A 20680-nucleotide genomic window follows, 5' to 3' on the forward strand; every position below is an offset into this window, starting at 1 on the left:
ACAATTTGGTGGCTGTTTTTAGAGACTGATGTGAAGGAACCAAAATATTGAATTCACTCAAAAATTTAAAATCTGTCATTTATTCACCCTCACATCGTTTCACAGCTACAGCGATATTTCCGAGGTTCCTCTAAACATTAAGAACATGTTTTTTCTTAGTTATCTGAACATTAAGGAACAACATTACAGGAAATGTTCCATGTTATAATTTTGCACGCATTATAGGAATGTTACATTTCAATATTCTCAGAACCGTCTGAAACTAAGAAGTAACATTTAAAAATGAAAATATTGTCATTAATCACTTACTCCCATGTCCTTCCAAACCCAGTAAAAGCTTTGTTTGGAACACAATTTAAGATTAAATGAAAACCAGGAGGCTTGTGACTGTCCCATTGACTGCAAGACACAGTCGGAATAGTCCATCTGCCATCAGTGGTTGAAGTGTAATGATGATATAAAGTAACAAAAATACTTTGATATGCAAAGAAAATAAAAATAATAACATTATTCACCATACACCATAGCACCATTTTGGAGAATGTCCGCTGGATGCAAACAGCACATGTGTTTTTGTGTCAGACGTGCCACAAGAATGTGACCCACTTTTGGTAACTAACATCTTGGGGAAATGATTTTCCAATTAATTATATTCCAGTCAAACAGGTTTTGGAATGACATGAGAGTGAGAAAATGGTGACAGAATTTTCATTTCTCAATAATTAAACGTTCGTAAACCACAACTATAGTAGCTGATGTTCACCAGCGAACTTTATTTCATAGCTCCGATGGACCACAAGCTTCTGGTCATAAAGGTGGGATACTGTCTTGTCAGTATCCTCAGAAAAGTGAAGGAAAAGAGCTAAGGATTGTGGTGCAGCCTGAGACTCAGCATAGAGCCCGTTACCTGACTGAAGGCAGCCGTGGCTCTGTGAAAGACCGAACGCAGCAAGGTTTCCCAACTATCAAGGTGGGTCAGAATAACCTACAGCAGGTTTTAAAGTATAATATTTATCCCTAGTGAAAATGTAATACAGTTAAAATACATTTATTTCATACTAAGTATGGTTCAAATCTATTATCATATTTATGTACCACTAGAGACTTACTGATATAAAAATTATAATTACATTTCATTTAGAGTACTACTTTTGCACAATGCACCTTTCTTAATATTAAAGCTCCAGTCCGTAACTTTTGTTGTTCATTCAGTCATTCAAATGCAAAAAATGTAAAGTTCACCTTGCAATAGTTCCACTTTAACACAATTATGTACACTTCAGTATGTCTTTACTTCTGCATAATTAAAGTACAATATTATCTGTTCAGATTGAGCAGATTTAAGCGTTCCAGTTTTTAAGTACAATTGCAGGGTATTTTTATTAAGTACATAATATGTAGATGTTTATTTACAATAAAATAAATGTATTTCAAATATACTTAAAACTGGGAAAAAACTGACTGCCGTTTTTAGACAAGTCTTATGGTTCTTACTTTTCACTGTTAAAAGGATGCATGTTGCAATTTTCATGATCCTCGCAGCTTGAGGGTGTGAAGGAGTCAGTTGTCCTGCAGATTTTTGTGGGCAATGATGCTGGACGCGTAAAGCCCCACGGCTTCTACCAGGCTTGCAGAGTTACAGGCCGTAACACGACCGCCTGTAGGGAAGTGGACGTCGAAGGCACCACTGTCATCGAAGTGCCTCTGGATCCCAGCAGCAACATGACTCTGGCGTACGTAGCGACATTCAACTTGGTAGAATTGCATCAGACTTTCCAACTTTGCATTCAGAGGCTGTAGTGATATTGACATATTGACATTGGCAATGACCAGCTGATGTTCGGGTGTCTCTGCAGTATAGACTGTGTGGGGATCCTAAAGCTCAGGAATGCCGATGTGGAGGCCCGTATTGGGGTGGCTGGATCTAAGAAGAAGAGCACCCGTGCCAGACTGGTGTTTCGAGTCAGCATCCCACGCCCGGATGGCTCTGTGCTCATGTTACAGACCTCGTCGTCTCCCATACTGTGCAGTGAGTGGCTTTGGGTTATTCATAGCATCTCCCTGCTGGCGAGCCCAGCTGGTGCTCTCATCACATAGGAGAGGTAGGGATTAGAAGGGGGGATAATGAATGTTTATATTATTAAGGCCATAGAGCCAAAAAAAAAAAAAATGAATCCGAGGCAGAACATCAGGTGCCTACTGAAGAGAGCTACTAGGTGCGTGATAAATTGCATTACTTTGTATTGAAAAGTAATCACCAGCAGGTAGAAGAGTATTTTGGGTTTTCTTTTAATTTAAGCTCTGCTGACACCACCTGCAGCATTCTGCTTATTATCGTGAAGTGGAATGGGAGTAAAAAAACGCATGTTTGTAAGAAAGAAAACCATTGACAAACCTCTGTTTGCAGCTAAAGTATGAGCTCTCTTTCCATAATATAAAATAAGTTCTTTCTGAAGTCTGAATCAGGAGAAAAATATGCACAGATCAAGCACTGTTTACAAGTGAAAACTTCTAAACCAATATGTTGGCAGATTTTGATGGGGGTTTGATGTTTTCACTGGATAAAGGGTTATTATGGATGTTTTAGCCCAAAATAGTGGTTTGAATTTTAAAAATGCTAAAGAACAGTTCATACTAAAGTAAATAATGCAGACACAATACAACAATGTGTATGTTAATGATTAATTACAATTATTTTGATTATCACGTAATTAATTTTTTATTCAATTGATTTTGATTTAGCAATTGTATCACAAAATTAAACAGCAAAAATTCGAAGCTTGCCTACTTACCATGGATTACCAGAGTAATATCTATGTTCCTTCATGGTTTTCATGTGTGGATACAAAGCAAAAACAACCAGGTTTTTCACTAGTCACAAGCTAATTTGGCTATATGGCTTTGTTGACCCACACATAATGTCAGATGTTCGGAAACTAAGTGTTTAGTCATGGTCTGCTGCACAGAAACATTGTTACCTGGCTGTGTATTGTAATGGTCACTTTCTCTCTTTCTCTGATTGGTTTTGTTTTATAGCCCAGCCTGCAGGAGTACCTGAGATTCTCAAGAAGAGTTTGCACAGCTGTTCGGTGAAAGGGGGGAGTGAAGTCTTTATTATTGGAAAGAACTTTCTCAAAGGAACCAAGGTCATTTTTCAGGAGAATTCTTCAGGTATCTTTACAAGTTAAAAAAGTGTTGTGCTCTGTTCTGTGCAGATTTTCCAGCACTGTTTAACCTCTGCCTCTTTGACTGTAGCAGATGATAAATCCTGGAAGGCAGAGGCTGACATTGACATGGAGTTTTTCCATCAGGTAAGCCATAGCATCTGCTGTGTCTATTATTTGACTGCGTGGGCTGATCATGCATTGCAAAAATAGAGTCAGCTTTGTACAGGACACAGGACACAGGTGTCCCCAATTGTTGCCCCACATGAATATGGAAAGAGTGGCAGATTAATGACCTACAAAAACAAACCGTACGCAATACAGTTTTTAGTTGTTGTTGTTTTTTTTTTCAGTGTATCTCCTTTTGCTATTTCTTGCTAAAATGCCAGCAGTGATGTTTGTAATTTTCTGTGTTTTTTAATAGATTGAGTGCTGCCACAGCTGGCTCTGGCTCTGGCTCTGTACTTATGCATAGCATCCAAAATATACACAAATGTATGTAAAAAGGGCTAAAAATGAGAGGAGTAATTGAATCGGGGCTAGTGTTGAAATTGCTACAAGATGCATGGTTTGAAATCCCATTTGATTCAGATAAGGTTCAGATAAAGGACACAAACCATTCAATTGTATGTATACCAGATGCTAGAAATTGTTGCTCATTAATGATGTTATGAGAAAAATAAGTAAATAAAGTCTGCAATTTTCTCCCCTTTAGAATCACCTTATTGTCAAAGTCCCTCCATATCAAAATCCAGCTATCACATCTCCTGTGTCTGTTGGAATCTATGTTGTAACGAATGCTGGACGTTCCCATGATGTTCAACCATTTACATACACTCCAGAGCCAGGTCAGTTAAACTCCATAAACATGTCTCTTAATTACAACAGGTTTGCCAAAAAAGCGTTTTCCATCCCCATTCCTGGAGACATAACAGCAGTACACATTATCTCCCTTATCTAACCCATCCATATCAGGACTTGAAGTCTCTACAAAAAAAGGGTTGAATTGGATGTTTCTTTTGGTAGAGTTGGAAAATGTGTAGTGTGGGTGTGCCTCTAGGAAAAGGATTGGGAACCATTCATAAAAATCACTGATATAGATTTTTCTTTTTTTTTTTACAGTTGTCGATTCTTCTGTGAAAAAGGAAGTCTTGCCTCCAGTGACACCTTGTTGTTTTGAACAAATGAAAGGTGTGCAAACATCTGTGTGTCTATTACTATTATATAATGGCAGCTATGGTTATGTAAGTGTTACTGGCCTCCTGTCTTTTCTTTTATATAGTAATCGATACTGCCTTGATGACGCCGGTTTTGCCTCTTGTTAAACGAGAAGAGGTCACTCCAATGGAGGTCTCCGGTAACTCCTCTGCCTTTAAGGTTTGTATAAACAATGAGACAGAAACCACCACAATAAATCTGTCCCTATTTTTGTATATTTTGATAAATGTCCATCTTGTCTGCAACTCAACAGACCTCTGAAGTCATCAATTCAGCCCAGCAAGCCTTAGATATGAGTGGAGAGATCTCCACCAATAACTGCAAATTTTCCAGTCCACTGGGACACCAAACAAGAGAAAAGGATCAATCTCAGAGCTCTGTCTTTTCCAACAAAGAACCATTCAGCACCATCCAGGAGCAAAGTCTTGCACCCAGTAGTTCTTTCCATGTGCCTAATAAATCTCTCCTCCAGCAAGGAGTTCAGCCATTCCTCTTGGAACACAGAGAGAGTCTTGGACAGGAGAGGACCAGCAACAGTGGCGCTTCAGTGGTAGGTCTCTCCCAGATTGATGACAACTCGCAGCAGCAGCTTTCGCTTCTACCTCCAGATGAGGTGGCACAACTGGAGCAGGCGGTACGGCAGCTGCAAGCGAAGGGATTCTGCAACATCCATCTCCAGAGTGAGAATTCACTGTCGAAACAAAGACACCATCAACTTCATCAGCAGCAGCAGCAAATCCAGCAACAGCAGCAGCAAATCCAACAGCAGCAGCAGCAAATCCAGCAACAGCAGCAGCACATCCAGCAACAGGAGCAGCAAATCCAGTTGCAGCAACAGCAACACCAGCAGCAGCAAGCTTTGGAGACCCTTCAACATCAGCTCTTTCAACCCCAGGTTCAAATCCATTGTAGTTCAGAGCAGCAGAGCTCTTCCCAAGGTATGGTTCAGAATGGAAGCTCTCTCTTCCAGCAAACCCCATCACAACAACAGCAGCAGCAACAAGCATCCTTATTTCAACAAGCAACTGGCTTTCTTCAGCAGCAGCCCAGTCATCCCTCGCCTTCTCTGTTTCATAACCCTACATCCATGAACGAAGCCCAAAGCCCTCAAGAGGCTCTTTTCCACACACAGAAGACCTCAACCAATCAGGATCAGGTCCAAGCTTCCCTTTTCCAAAGCAATCTCACTGTTCTCAGTGGGTCCAATATGTCAGGAGAAGCTCAGCCCTCTGCGACCAATATGTTTCTTTCCCAAAATGCTGTCAACACCGGGCAGCCACAGCAGCTGGCATTTCTCACTTCAATGCAGGCATCTTCTCATGAGGCACCATCTGTGTTTCAGACTCCACCCCAGCTGTCCTCCATTCAGCAAGGCACTCCGATGGAGCAGCAGCAAACACTGCAGCGAGCCCAACCTGGCTCCATGTTCCAGAGCATCTCCCAATCACCAAGCAAACTCCCCTCTGGTCAGCAGCAGCAAGCTAGTCTACTCCTCGGATCCTTAAGTTCTCCAGTGACACAAGAGCAAACTTCTAACCTGCTATTTGGTGGCCAGGTCCAGATGGGATCGATGAACAACAGCAGCCTAGCTTCTCCAGAACAACAGAACAGTTCCCTACCCTTCTCTCAGGCCGGCATGGTTACAGTCAGGCAGCAGGAGTCATCTGAACCCATGACATTTCAAGATCAGGCTACTATGGTGGTCAGCCCGTCCTCAAATAAGCCCATCTTCCAAGACCAGCAACCAATGCAGTTGGCACCAAGTTCTGGTACAGCCCCTTCACAGTCTGTAAACCTCTTCATGGCTCAGACCAGCATGCAAGGGGGTATCTCTTCTCAAGAACCTCTTTTTGCACCACAAAATGATGTAACCCTTATTCAGACCAGCACTTCCTCTCCAGTACAACAGCCTGGTCAACTCTTTCAGACCACAATGAGTGGAAGCCTCAGCCAGCCCAGCCAGAATCAACAGCCAGATCTGTTCCTCTTTGAGATTCAGAATGGTTAGTAAATATTTTTCAACATACCTGTTTGACTCATTTTAATTTAGGGACAAAATTTATATCACCTAATATTTCTTTATGTCAGTCAATACAATATAATTCAGAAACACTGCCATGAATGTCCACAACAGATGTCTGTACCTACAAACTTCAATGAAAGTCTATGAAACCTGCAATAAAATGTTAACCTTTTATTTGTATTTTATTTGTAGCCTTCATACAAACAAGAAATGTGAAATCGGCATCAATAACTGTACTGTAAGACTCTTATGCTCACCTTATAAGTCATTTACAGTATTTACTCTTAGGCTCACCTGACTCATTTACAGTAATATCTTTAACTTTAAGCTAATACATAAGCTGATCATTCGTATAGATTCTTATAGAACGAAAGTGTTTCAGTCAGGACAGGGTTGCCCATCCAGTTGCTACTCAAAACTAGCCCAATTGCTTTTCTGGTAAAAATGTGTTCCATTGCAGTAAAGTACATCTTTTTTGGTGGTGTTCCTCTGATAAAAGTCGCATTCCAGGGGCTACATATGACATTATTGGGGTCGCTTAAACCCGCATGTGCCATGTTTTATTTTTGAAACATACAGTGCTCATGTTTATTTAACAAAGTCAAAACCCTTCGGAAAATAGTGTACCACCACAAATAAATCATTGTATGTGAAACACTGGTAAAGTATATTGAAATATTGGAAATGTGCTTATAAAACATTTCTCCAATATCGTCTAACCCTATTCTAATGATTTCTTTATTATAGAGTGCCGTCAGCTGATGAACAGCCAAGCATCTACTTTGTCTGACCAGATCATTGCCATCAATCAGTCTGGACAAAGTCAACAAGAGAGCGAAGGGCAAATCCAGTCTTTACTTGGGCAGCCTATAACAGACCCAGGAACTGTGCAGACCACCTTGACAACCTCTCAGAACATGGAGAAGATAGACGACCTTCTGGTGAGCCTTCAGGAGCAAGGAAATAACATCTCTCACTCCTACTAGGGCCTTTAAGGTGTGGCTGCCCAGTCCATTCCATACATGATTGTAGATATTTCTTGCACTCACATTGGATAGTTTGGTATCTTGGATATTTGGAGAATATGTGATGTTGGAGATATTTTGCACAGACCCCTTTAAAAAAACAGCAGGTTTCAGAGTAGGCCTTTCACTCTACATGTTTCTGATAGTCAATATGTATTCAGATAAAACAGTTCCACATTAATGGCACTAATTGATTTGGATGAAGAAATTACAAAAGCTAGAGATCAGAAGCAGTTTGCAGTTGGGAGTTTTTATTGATATTATTGACAATAATTTATTAATTGATAAACTGGAACGGTATGGTAGGGGGGTGGTTCTGAATAAGAACTTATTCAAGAGATTGGGGGAATATTCATCGTTGTGCTTGAGCGCTGCTTGTGGCATCCCCCAAGGGTCAGTACTGGGTTCAGAATGTATTTGGAGGAAGAACAGATCTGATTAGGTGTTCATACAGATTATTTAGTTATAGTTAATTATTTAGGTTCTGTTTGTAATTTATTAAAAAATAACTAGGAAAGTAAAAAGAGTGTATTAAAATAAGGAAGAGATTTTGGAAACATGGAGGTAATTAGATGATTATTGAAATTGGTTCTTATTATTAATTTTGAGGGAAGGATTAAATTAGCTTATGCTTCTTCCAACTCCTTTTTGGACATGTATAAGTTAAAATGGTTTTGTATTGTGTTGTGCTGTTTTTGTTTTGTTTTTTTCCTATGTTAATGTACATGTTCGAAATAAGAGTTTCCGTTCAATTTACGCTGACACAGAAAAAGTAGAGTGGCCTGTTGAAAGATCTGGCAAAATCGTGAGTCGATCAGCTTCTGTTTCGATCTGCAGTTCTCCAGAAGGCCCTGGAGAACCTCAATGCGAGGGCATTTCTCTGATAAACTTACAAAACTCAACCCATATGTTCCTGCTATAAAGACTGTCATTAGTTCCGCAGCAACCCCATCATAAATAGAGGCGTTTGAGATATATATTGAAGTTCCTTGAGTACACAGTAGGATATTTGAGGCACCTGGAAACCTAGAGATTCCCCGGAGGGTTTTCAGTCTGAGGAACTGAAGCGCTGCCTTGAGTATCTCTTTATTTTTACAGTGACGGAAAGAGAAGATCGGGACACATGGGATGTCTGCAGTTATGCCTGAACATGTTTCGTAGACACCCCACTTTCTCAGTGAGCCTCGGATAACTTTGTGATATCTATTTTTAGCTGTTTAGCTAAACATATAATCAAGAATGCTTGATAGAAGCAGTCTGCAGTGGGATTTTTTTTATTTTATTTTCAACACTTTTTGTAAACAGTCTTTAATACCTTTCTGTCTCAGTACACCTGAGTGTCTATAAGCTATTTTTCCTTTTGTAAAAAAATATTTCATGCAGTGAAATGGGAAAAAACTAAATATCCAAGTGAAAAATTTCCTCCTAGCACTTTATGTTTTCAGTGTGGTTAGTTACTCCTGACTCATTGACATTTCATCAAGATGTCTGTCTGAAACCATGTTTACTGTATTAATAATTTTCAGTCTTTCATCTCTTTGGACTTCTATTTTAGACTAATTCGTATAATACTACACCAATTAAAAATGTTAATTCCTGCTTTAAAAAAAACTGAAAAACAAATTGCATCTGATATTTATGTTTGATTATGGTTTACATGAGTAATTTTCTTGCCATCTCATTTAGTTGGCGTCTGCTTTGTTTTGCATGTCTGAGTGTCCTATGCGTATGTGTGGCGTACTATTTTATTATAATACCTCTAAAAGCGTGTCATTGTTAAATTTTATTCTTTTACTGATTCTAAAATATCGATAGTTTATGCTTGTATCATTCTGTGTCATTGTGATGGGTTGGGTGATTTTTATTTACCAGTGTCTGGTACGCTGGAACAAGGCCGATTGTTTTTATTGGCGAATCAGAAGGGAGTGTCCAACCAGTATTATCCGCAAGTTCTCTGAATATACTGGCATGCAGTAAACACAAATGCTGAATATGCTGGGGAAACAACCTTTTATCTTTTTGTAGTCAATATCAATTTTCTAATTTTATAGCCAATAAATAGCCATCGGCATGTCGAAACCGAAGACCATGTAAAACCTTTTGATCTAAATCGGCCATTTTTGTGGCTCGGGCGGTTTGTATATTCGGCTATGAAGTGAGTTTGTTTTGAATGTAGAGAAACATCATGTGAGTTATGTATTTGAAGCTCATGAATGTGTTCTAGGGTCAGATGTGATGTAAAGCTGCCAAACTAGTTTGTGCGCTCAGAATATTAGGCTGACGTGAAGTCAGTTGGCAGATCGTCTTGTTGTTAGCATCAGGATGAATATATGCATTATGAGGGAGTTGTTCTCTGTAATGTCACAGAAATGGCTCATTTGAGCCTGCTATGGTATTCAATGTCAAATTTTTGACCTTTTTCTTTTGCTCAGAAACTTGGGTGATTTTTATGCCTACTTTTTAGTAGAGGCCATTTTATCCTCTTCTCTGGAGAAGTTTCGCTTGAAGGGTGCTCTCATATATCTGCATGGGGAAGAACTGTGAACAGGAACTGGAAAAAGTGTTTTATCGTGATTTTATTTTCATCTCTGTACAATATTAATTGTTATTTTTTTTCCATAATTCTCAATATTTATGTGAATATTTACTTTTTCACCATACCTCTTTTTAGAAAATATTTATTTTTTTTGTCTCAAGAATTTTCACAAGTAGAATCAATGCCTAGATTTCGATTAAAATTCAGATATATATATATATATATATATTATTATTATTATTTTTTTTTTTTTTTTCATACAGAATGTCAACTTTTAAGGAAAATAATCTGCGTGTAACCTCTATGTATTGCAACATCATGTTTAGGCTGCGCAGACATTGTTGAGAGTCATCATCGTAAAGCACGTGTGTAAAGGACATCATGGTTCTCAACTTTTTAAGGGAATTTAATAACTGGCAGGTCAGAACTATAATTCCTACGATTTCATCAATCCTTTGGGAAATACAAGCCATAAAACAAGCGTTGCCCCTAAAAAGTCTATTTTGTATGATTCTTGGGACCAATTATGATTTATTTGTAGTTCAAGTAAGAAATCTAAGCGTCTGTTTTGGATGAAATAACATTTATAAATCAATAAATGTAAAGCGTGCAAGCGCAATGTCTGTCCTTTGGTAGTCTTTTTCCTCAAAAATAAAAAACGTTGCAGTTCAATATTGCAAATGAGGCTTTGATAATATAACTGTTTCATTTATTTGTAAACTGAGACACATACTTCCTACTCATCCCGGTCACAAAGTCTATATTAAACAATATGCCTCTAAAATCAATACATTTGTATGTTAGTTGACATTGTAAATATACGATAATTGGTAGTCGTGCCTTCTCATCTGTACTTCTAAGCAGATAATTTTCTAGTAATTGTCTATTTTGACTGGTCATGAAACCAACGACCCTTTAAAATATGTTCCAATAAATATACATATGTATCACTTTACATGCGACTAGATAGTATGCAATATTATTTTACTATTTGTTTAATACAATATACGCTTCTGCAGCAGGAAGTATAATACTTTAAACAGTTAAAAAAATACAACTTTTTCATATTTAGTTGGACTTCCTTAATCTTTCAACAAAGAGGAACTAAACTGTTATGGTTCTGTTGCTTATTAATATATCATAATTCCTAATGTGCCATAATGATGTGCGCATTATAGAATAGGTATTATATCAGTCTTTCGGCAATACACTTTTGTATGTCAGTTTGCTATATTGCTGTCAGGTTTGGAAAGTCTCTGTCGGATGTGACGATAAAATATTTGAGCTACCTTTTGAAAATTTATTACAAAAATCACATGTAAGTATTTTGCTTTTGTTGGGGCATTTTACTCTCGCAGCTATTTTTTTTTTCTGTAAATGTGCTGCTATGTATCAATAAAAATAGGTTAAAGAAAAATACCTCGAGTGTTGTTTTTGTCCTTTTCTGTCATGCAACAAAGTCATGGCATTTAAAGTAATGGCTAAGTAACTAATTGACCAGTAATAATAATTACAATGGCAATACCGCATTATTTAGTAGCACTGAGTTATTTTTTGTGTTTGCAATGAATGAAGAAAACTGCAGTTAGGTTTTCTGAGCAATAGATGTCACTGCTCTAAGCCTGACCAGATAAGAGAAATCACATAGGCCTGCGTTTCAAAACGTTAACTATTTTCTATATATATGGTATATACATAAGATTCAGAAAATGTAGAAAATTGTGCCTTGTATATTGTGGAAAGCATATAGACAGTCAAGTAAAAAAAATCAAGTTACTCAAATATAAAAATAAATGATCACTAGACCTACTTCGAAAACCCCCCCCCAAAAACTTTAGGTATATTTTATTTCACTGAATTAAATAAATGCTAATAAACACATTAAACATCATTACATTTCACGTATTTAGAAAAGCAGTGGAAGGGTGAAATACTGAAAAAAACAATGACTGATGCAACATGACAGAAAATTTCATAAGTTGAGTCAAAGTGATGGCCCTATATTATATACATGTGTTGCCTGTAAGAATATCTTTGTATGTGTGTATGTGTGTGCATATATATACATATAATTTTATAGTATTCTGTTTGATAAAAGTGTGTGTGTGTGTGTGTTTGAAATTATACAATTATAAAACATATTTTTGATATTTTACAATTTCACAGCTACAATGTGCCATTCCTTTTATACTGTAAATACACATTTTGTTTACGTTTGTATGCAAATACTCATTAAAATATGCAATATTTATTAAATAATAAATGTAATTAACTATTAGAAAAAGGAAATGATGCAACGCCAAGAAACGGTACTTTTACGTTGAAATGTGGTTAAACATTAGCGCTTTTATTGCTGCAGGGCTTTATATCCGGCTTCACAGTCCGCGGCGGAGTGTGTGTGTGTGTCTGGCGGAGGAGAAGATGGCAGACGGAGCTGTGGATGGAGAGAAACTCAGCAAAAAGTACTTACATTTATAGCGTTACGGCGTTTAAACCGATTCCGCGCGCGAAACAAATCGGGTTAAGTTTGTCCGCGTGCGTCGCGTGGCTTATCGCGCCCGAGACTGAAGAAGGGAAAAATGCATGCCGGGCAACGTGGTGAACGAGAGCGATTCTCGGCGTGTTTTGACTCCGATTCGGTGCGGATGGTGTCCGCGAGGAAAAGTCTCTCTCGTCAGCTCCCTTGAGAATGAGTCCGACTGTTTCGTGAGTGCAAATGCGCAAAGAGTACAGGCGGTTGTACTAAAGATGTCCGAATGTCGACTTCATTGCCCAGAATTCCGCGGCGGTCTACAGAAACATGGCGTGTTCGTTCATGAGTAACGTTAATGTTAGCCCGAGTCCTTCCCGCGACCCTGTTCGTTTTAAAGAAACGTTCAAAAATGATATTCGGCCGTTATTGTGCTCGTTGACTGCGTAGGCTTACCTTATTGTAGCTTTGCTGCTATTAGGCTAGTAAAGTAACTTGTGTACTTGCTTTCACTATCGGTTCCTGGTTCACCACAGATCTGACGCAAGTACCTTGCGAGCATAATAGTTACTGCGCTTTACGTTTCTGCAGCATCTTTATAGGTCTGTCACGCAAGCAAATAACAGTACGCGGATGCAGTTCCCAATTCAGCGAAATTTATTTTGAATTGCTTTCATGTTTGAACCGATTAAAATGAATCCGAATCTTTCCGACTCAAAAGAACGAATCGTTCGGAGTCGGCTGTGTTCGTCATCTTGAGGTAGCCTCGCACCTGCCTGGACGCAAAATATATTTGACAGTGAATGCTTATTCTAAAATATCACCGTGAAGTGAGTTTTGCTGAGGGTGTAATGAGTCTGACCCTGATTTTTCTTGATTCGTCAAATAGGACGTTCGCATCATGTTGACTCTGGTCAGAATATGCAGGCTGCAAGCTTTCAGGCCGCAGACGTTTGCTCTCCCCAGCTCGCAAAACCTGCCTTTGCTTATTGATGGAAGGCGTTGGAAAGGTGGCAAAAGGTTGGTGGTGTTTCCATTTAATGCGAAAAGCGACCAACCTTTTGTCACTAAAGAGTTGCGCTTGTTTGAGGCTCCCACAGCTAGATGTGCTGCACCGATGCCTGTAGTGTTTCTAAGCGCTGATCTTCTTTCTTTTGTGTCCTCAGTGAGCTGAAAAGGCGCATGAAAGCTGAGAAGAAGGCAGCTGAGAAGGATGCCAAGGTCAAAGAACAGCAGGAACAGAAGGAGCCCAATGACAAGTCACAGCAAAATGCATATGGGGCCGATGAAGAAACCTTGGACCCAAATGTACGCTGAGAAAAGTCACTTTTCTGCCACATTCATTCAGAATGGACGTGGCGTTAAATCACTAATAATTAAATTCAGTTTTAATGGATTGTAGGCTTTCTGTTTTCAATGCAGCAATACTTCAAGATCCGTTCGCAAGCCATTCAAGCCTTGAAGGGAACAGCTGAAGACCCGTACCCTCACAAATTCAACGTGGACTTGTCTCTTACAGAGTTCATCGAGCGTTATACCAACCTTCAGCCGGGGGACCACTTGACGGATGTCGTCCTCAATTTATCGGGTAAATGTTTTCTGCTCGTAGTTGAAGTAGCACGCTCAAACGATTAACCACGATTAACATCATCCAAAAGTTTGTTTACATAATATTATAAACACAGTTCACATACATGTGTATATACATAGTTATACATGTTGTTTCTAATATAAATAATTTATATATATATATATTAATTTTTTTTTCTTTAATGTATGCATGCATAGTACACCAGCACATTATGTAAACAAAAAAAAATTCGCAATTAATAATTTGACACTACTAGTTTAGTGACAAGCACTGAACTAAGCAAAACACACAATTTGGGTAACTGAACTTGATTTTAATTTGTTCATCAAATTGATGTTAATGTAACGGTAGCTAGAACAATTAGTTTTCATGACGCATTTATTCGGACTTGCTTTAAATAATAAAGAAGCTGCTAAAAGGGTAAATAAAAATGTAATGTAGTGCATATTTGTCAAAATGTTCCTCTAAAATTTCTCTAGTCAATTGAGTTTTATTTAAATTTAAGGTTGCATGACATTTGACATTTTATTGACGTCCTTCCATGGTTAAAGCACCGCTTAGAAGAGACATTATAGTAAAGTGGAAGTTAGTGAAGAGGAAGTGATGATTGTTTTACGTTCACTGCATGTGACCGCTTGAATTGTGGCTGCAGTGATCTGTCATGACATTTAAAGAGCATTGCAATTACATTTATTTAATTTTGTGATAGTTGACCGAGCAGAGACCATGCTCTACAAGTAATCCTTAGCTGAGTTCAGTTAATGCATCAACAGAACACCGCATAGACTTAAAAAGAGAGATCTTGGGGATTTAAGAATGGATATCGGTTCTTCAATGTCAATATTAATCAAAATCCTCAACCCGTTTTTCTGTGATGTTGACATCCACTTAGAAATGTGATAAATTTAACAATTTGCTGTTTGAGAGAGTTTGATTCCAATCTTATTTAGTGTTTTGCTCGATCGAAAGGTCGTGTCCACGCCAAGAGGGCTTCAGGTGCCAAGCTGCTCTTCTATGACCTGCGAGGAGAAGGAGTCAAGCTGCAGGTCATGGCCAACTCCAGGTCTGCCCCGTCACGCTTCAGTCACGTTTTTCGTTTTATCACAGCGACATAACCAGATGTTGGTCTGCTGCTCTTAGGAACTACAAATCAGAAGAAGATTTTGTCCACATCAACAACAAATTAAGGCGTGGGGATATCATTGGGGTCCGGGGGAACCCTGGCAAGACAAAAAAGGGCGAGCTGAGCATCATCCCTATCGAGATGACCCTCTTGTCTCCGTGTCTTCATATGCTTCCCCACCTTCACTTTGGCCTGAAAGACAAGGTGAAGTTTAGTTGTTGAAACTCATTGGAATTAACTTGCTTTTGGTTTTGCTCCTCACCTGCATCTTAGAGAAAAAGTGCGCTTAGCATGCTTAAAAAAGGAATTGCTTATTGCTAAATGAAGCATTATTTTCGATTGACTAGCATTTAGAGTGCTCACTTTGACCAGCTTAACTAGGATTTAAGAACATGTTTATATGTAACTTCACTTTTGCTTTGAAATCTGGTTGAAGGGTCCTGTAAAAGCGTTCATGCACAAACAAGCATTTACGGAAACTAAAATATACTTGTATACATTTCGGTAGAAATTGCACGTTTTTATATTTAAGTATATTTGTAATTACACATTTGTATTGAAGTTGCAATTTAGCACATTTTAAATTATATGACCCAAGTAAACACAGAAAGTGGGTGTTATTTTTACTTATCTGAAGCACACGTAAAATACAACAAAAAAGTACTTTTTTTAAGGGCATGACAAAAGAGTAAGACATGATTTAAAATATATTTGAATACTTTTAATATGCAAGCACACTACAAGTGCACAGTAAGTACACTTTACATGGACAATTTGCATGATATTTACAAAAGGAATCTGTATATATATATATATATATCTCTGATATGTAGTCAAGTTATTTTTCATTCATAATGTGGCATGTACCGATCTACTTGATAAACTTTGTCATTGTTCTTTCAGGAAACCAGATTTCGACAGCGATATCTGGACTTGATTCTTAATGACTTTGTGAGACAGAAGTTTGTTACCCGCGCCAAGATTATCACATATCTCCGCAGCTTTCTTGACCAGCTTGGGTTTCTTGAGGTAAGGATGCTGGTTTCCGCCCCCCAAAAAAGAAAAAGTAGTGCACGTTTAGCTTGTCTGCTGATAACAAGTTCTTGAGTTCCTTCGGGGTTTGATGGTGGCCATTTGTGAACGTTTTACAGATCGAAACACCAATGATGAACCTGATACCTGGTGGAGCTGTGGCAAAGCCATTTATCACCCACCACAATGAGCTCAATATGAAACTCTACATGAGAATCGCTCCTGAGCTTTACCATAAGGTACATGTGTCACAGTGAACGTCTTGAGTGATATTGCATAATGTCTAACCTATATCAATGTTTCAGATGTTGGTAGTCGGAGGAATCGACCGCGTGTATGAGATCGGGCGTCAGTTCCGTAATGAGGGCATCGATCTCACCCATAACCCAGAGTTCACCACATGCGAGTTTTACATGGCTTATGCCGATTATCATGACCTGATGGAAATCACGGAGAGGTTGCTCGCAGGTTTGTTAAAGCGCTGCTGTACCTTGTTCTGCTCATTTTGCGCTCTACACTGAAGTGAATGAAACTTGACTAACAAATGTGCAGTAATGAAAAAAGTTGAAACAATTGTTGCATAGAGTCGGAATTGCATTGAAAAGTAACCATTACATCTATAATTTAAATAAAACAATGTATATACATTGTAATCATGCATTTATAAAGTCCAAGCATAAACTGATTTTTTTTTTTAAGTGAAACTAAAAGTACCAGAGTGTGGGAAATGCACCAAATAAAGTCAAGTCCCTGTATCTGCCGTGCATGCTTTGGTTGTTTGATATTGATACTGTAAGATGAGATATTGACCCTCATGTCTTAAACGTAATTCTTATGGGTTCTTATCTTCAAAACCTTTGAAAGACCACATAACCAAAACTTTCAACCAGAGTTTTGGTTGAGGGGCAAACATCTTTTGAAGAGCAAGGTCTTAAAAGTCGGAACGAAATGGCATTCATTTTTACTAACTAACTTTTTAACATAAGTTGACATTAACAATAATTTGCACCACTGTGATTTTACAATTTTAAAAATCTGTACACTTGACGTGTTTGCAAACACAAAGTGAAGTTTCTTTGCTTTTTCAGGAATGGTGAAGCACATTACCGGAGGTTATAAGGTGACGTATCATCCTGAAGGTCCGGAGGGACAAGCCTATGAAATAGACTTCACTCCTCCCTTCAAACGGATCAGCATGACTCAAGACCTGGAGAAGGAACTGGGGGTGAAGTTTCCAGCTCCCGACACCTACGACAGTGACGGTAAGGCTGCATAAACCAAGCATGGAGAACATCTGTCCACTTGCTTTTTATAAAGTATAAGCAGCACCATGTGAAAGAATTAACATATCCTAACAGGTGCGGGGGGTTTACCTGATTGGTAGAATGATTCAAAGCTCATAATTTATTATTTTATTTTTTTTACAGAAACACGCAAGTTCTTAGATGACCTCTGTGTTCAGAAAGAGGTTGAATGCCCTCCTCCCAGGACGACTGCCAGGCTTCTGGATAAGGTATGAAGTACTGGACAAAAGCTAATGACCGGTTAAGCTAGTCAAAGTGAAAAAAGTGCACGCTTATTTGTACAGAATTCTGCATCAAGCGCACTTAGATGGCTCTTTGTGATTAACTCTACTTGTGAAAATAATGAATTTTGAGATTTTTATGAATCCTGCCACAGAAGCCTTACTTGACCATTTTTAGGTGACAGATGCTCGTTTGGCCACAAAAAGCACACTAAAAGACCAGTTAAATTATTCGCAATACTTATTTTTGACTCAAAAATATGCACTCTGGTTTTGGGTGTACTTGATACTTTTTATAATCTTTGTTCGTCATCGTTCGCACCTTTTTAAACTCATTTTGACCCATTGTTGTCAGTTAGTGGGAGACTTCCTGGAGGTGAAGTGCATCAATCCAACTTTCATCTGTGATCATCCACAGATCATGAGTCCTCTAGCAAAATGGTACGCGCCTAACTTCCATTTATGACATTTCACTGTAGTGTATGGGTTAAACGAATGATCTAAAACATTAAACTGATGTGTGTGTGTGTATGCTGATATCTCCACCCCAGGCACAGATCACAGAAAGGTTTAACTGAGCGATTTGAACTGTTTGTGATGAAGAAGGAGATCTGTAACGCTTACACAGAGTTGAACGATCCCATCAGACAACGTGAGCTGTTCGAGCAGCAGGCTAAGGTGAAGATAAACTGTCGAATGCATGGTTTTCTGTTAATCTTGCATAAATGTTAAATTCAGGGGACTGTCTTGGTTTTCAACTATTGTCCAAAGAAACAAACCTTTGCTTTCTGGTGCTAAGAAGCAACTATTTTAGATGATTGTATAAATTGATCAGTTGACTTCAACGAAGTAATTAAGTAAATCCTGTTCTTTTGAACTTTATTCATCAAAGAAACCTCATCGGTTTCCACAAATAAGAAGCAAAAAAAAAGATGGTTTTAAACATTGATGTGGATGCCACATGAAAGATTAGTATCAATGCAGAGCAGAATAACGAGGCTGAAAAAAACAGCTTTGTGTCACACGAATAAATTATACAGAGTTTAAAAAAAACCCATTTATTATTAGTAGTAATTGAATTTTGGCACATTAATGTTTTTACTGTACTTTTGGTCAAATAAATTAAGCATGAGGTTTCTGTAACACTTGAATTTTCATAATCACGGTTTTAATGTCAAGATACGACAATGTCGATTATAAATGAAGTAGATTTAATAAGGTGTTATAAAGTCACTCTCCTCAATGTTATAATCACAAACATGCAATATTAGTTATGATTTTTTCATGATGTTATAACACAAGGTTGTTTAGAATGCATTATACAATTATAATTTATATAATTTTATATTACTAAGATTTTGTTTAATAGCTCTTTTTGTTAGTCTTTTGTTAATCTCAACTGAAAATGGCTATGAAGAGCTCGTCCGGCCACGCTTGGATTTTTCTTTTCTGACGAGGTATGAATATTCTGTGTCCACAGGCCAAGGCGGAGGGTGATGACGAGGCGATGTTTATAGACGAGACCTTCTGCACTGCCTTGGAGTACGGCCTTCCCCCGACGGCGGGATGGGGCATGGGCATCGACCGCCTCGCCATGTTCCTCACAGACTCCAACAACATCAAGGTCTGGCTTCTACAACCACGTCTTGTATATTAATAAAACGATGGACATTTTTGGAAACAAACCGATCGAATCCAATCATGTAAATACTTGACTAAAAAACTATTTGCTCTGCTTTAGGAGGTGCTTCTCTTCCCGGCCATGAAACCTGAAGACAATAAACCAGCTCCCCCTGCAGAGGGCACCTCAGTTTAACGCTGTGGCTCACTTCACACGAGAAACCTGCGGATTTCGTCCATCTCCGGATTTCTTGATTCAGTCTGAACTGTCCAAGTTATTGTCACTTTTGAGGGGTACAGCCTAAATATTTAAGACCTATGCACTGTCCGTACCGAGGGGGAAAATTTCAGCAGATGTTTTAACGTACAGCTCACAGTTTTATGGGGAGTAGGAACCCTGCAGTCCTTTCTGTTATCTTCCTGCATTTTTTTTGTGGCCTGGGGTGAATAAATGTTTTTCAGCCATGTTTGGATGTTTTATGATCTTCTGTCCAGCTGTGTTTTTTAAGAGGCGTAAAGGCTGTTCAATTGAAATCCTATTAAATAATGACTTGGAGGAGCCAAATGATTTGTGGGCTTTATTTCCATATTGCATCTAGTCCTCTGAAAAGAGACATTCACTCGCAATTTAAAAATTAAAGCTCTTGTAAATTAATTTCAAGTCATTTATAATGTGCAAGTTTTATCTTGCAACTCTAAATTTCTTACAACAACCCAGAAGGTATTAGTATATTGATCAATAAACTACTATTCAACGTTTGATGTTAATTAAAAAGCAAAGTACCCTTTTTGACCCATTTCAAGTTTTGTAGATCGCATAAAGGTTTGTTAAACGTTACATAAAACGTAATATGACACTTATGTTTGTAAAATGTCATTGCGACAAGATTAATGTGATTAAATACGCCTGTTCTGCAAAGACACGTGTTCGGACTTGAAGAAATCATTAGTTAATTAAACGTAATTGTTAAATAGCTTTCAGTTTAATGGCAGAAAACTATTCAGACCGATCCGGAGTCGGATATTTAGCAAATGTGAACGGGGAAATCACGTGTGCGATTTTAAATCTTTGTTATTGCAAAGATAATATTAACTATTTCTTGCCTATATGTGGTTTAAAGTCCGTGAGTGAAGAAACCCATAAATCTCAAAACCAATGCGTTTCTGCACCTACTGCTGCACGCATCGTTTCGCTTTCATCATGTTTGGACTTTGTATAAGAAGTCGTGCCAGTGTGCTTTTCGTTATCGATATCTTTATTCTCAAAGTTATCAGCGGCGCGAGGTCCGCGGGACGGGAGCGCGCCTCGCGCCTGTCTCGCGCGGTCGAGCGCACCAGCCTGTTATTTCACGC

The 20680-nt window shown here is 38.4% G+C and overlaps 3 protein-coding genes across 9 annotated transcripts in view; all 3 read left to right on the forward strand.

Moving 5' to 3' along the window:
* The window catches only part of nfat5b (nuclear factor of activated T cells 5b), a 37570-nt gene extending 26185 nt beyond the window's left edge, over positions 1-11385 (forward strand). For 5 of the 6 annotated variants that reach the window (XM_043244544.1, XM_043244547.1, XM_043244549.1 and 2 more), the window contains 10 exons: positions 784-970; positions 1543-1733; positions 1857-2029; positions 3037-3171; positions 3256-3311; positions 3880-4012; positions 4287-4355; positions 4447-4541; positions 4636-6385; positions 7153-11385. In XM_043244544.1, the coding sequence (XP_043100479.1) occupies positions 784-970; positions 1543-1733; positions 1857-2029; positions 3037-3171; positions 3256-3311; positions 3880-4012; positions 4287-4355; positions 4447-4541; positions 4636-6385; positions 7153-7391 (3028 nt within the window). In that variant the 3' untranslated portion in view covers positions 7392-11385. The remainder of the gene's footprint in view (positions 1-783; positions 971-1542; positions 1734-1856; positions 2030-3036; positions 3172-3255; positions 3312-3879; positions 4013-4286; positions 4356-4446; positions 4542-4635; positions 6386-7152) is intronic. The other variant, XM_043244545.1, reaches the window with a different exon arrangement.
* Positions 11386-12284: 899 nt separating this feature from the next.
* Positions 12285-19886, forward strand: kars1 (lysyl-tRNA synthetase 1). 2 transcript variants are annotated; one of them, XM_043244552.1, is made up of 15 exons: positions 12287-12428; positions 13326-13456; positions 13603-13744; positions 13859-14024; positions 14997-15090; positions 15168-15354; positions 16054-16179; positions 16302-16421; positions 16488-16650; positions 17271-17444; positions 17610-17695; positions 18063-18148; positions 18259-18385; positions 19188-19331; positions 19449-19886. In XM_043244552.1, the coding sequence occupies exons 2-15, from the start codon at positions 13338-13340 to the stop codon at positions 19521-19523; spliced, it is 1809 nt and encodes a 602-aa protein (XP_043100487.1). In that variant the 5' UTR covers positions 12287-12428; positions 13326-13337; the 3' UTR covers positions 19524-19886. The 2 variants fall into 2 exon arrangements, with proteins under 2 accessions (XP_043100486.1, XP_043100487.1); XM_043244551.1 differs by lacking the exon at positions 13326-13456 and having other exon boundaries at positions 12285-12428.
* Positions 19887-20376: 490 nt separating this feature from the next.
* Positions 20377-20680, forward strand: part of gcshb (glycine cleavage system protein H (aminomethyl carrier), b) — a 3807-nt gene continuing 3503 nt past the window's right edge. Inside the window, exon 1 of the mRNA XM_043244553.1 lies at positions 20377-20680. This exon is cut by the window's right edge and continues 173 nt beyond it. The gene's annotated coding sequence lies outside the window, so the exon portion shown is untranslated.

Source organism: Puntigrus tetrazona, chromosome 7, assembly GCF_018831695.1.
Source record: "Puntigrus tetrazona isolate hp1 chromosome 7, ASM1883169v1, whole genome shotgun sequence".
Lineage (NCBI taxonomy): Eukaryota > Metazoa > Chordata > Actinopteri > Cypriniformes > Cyprinidae > Puntigrus > Puntigrus tetrazona.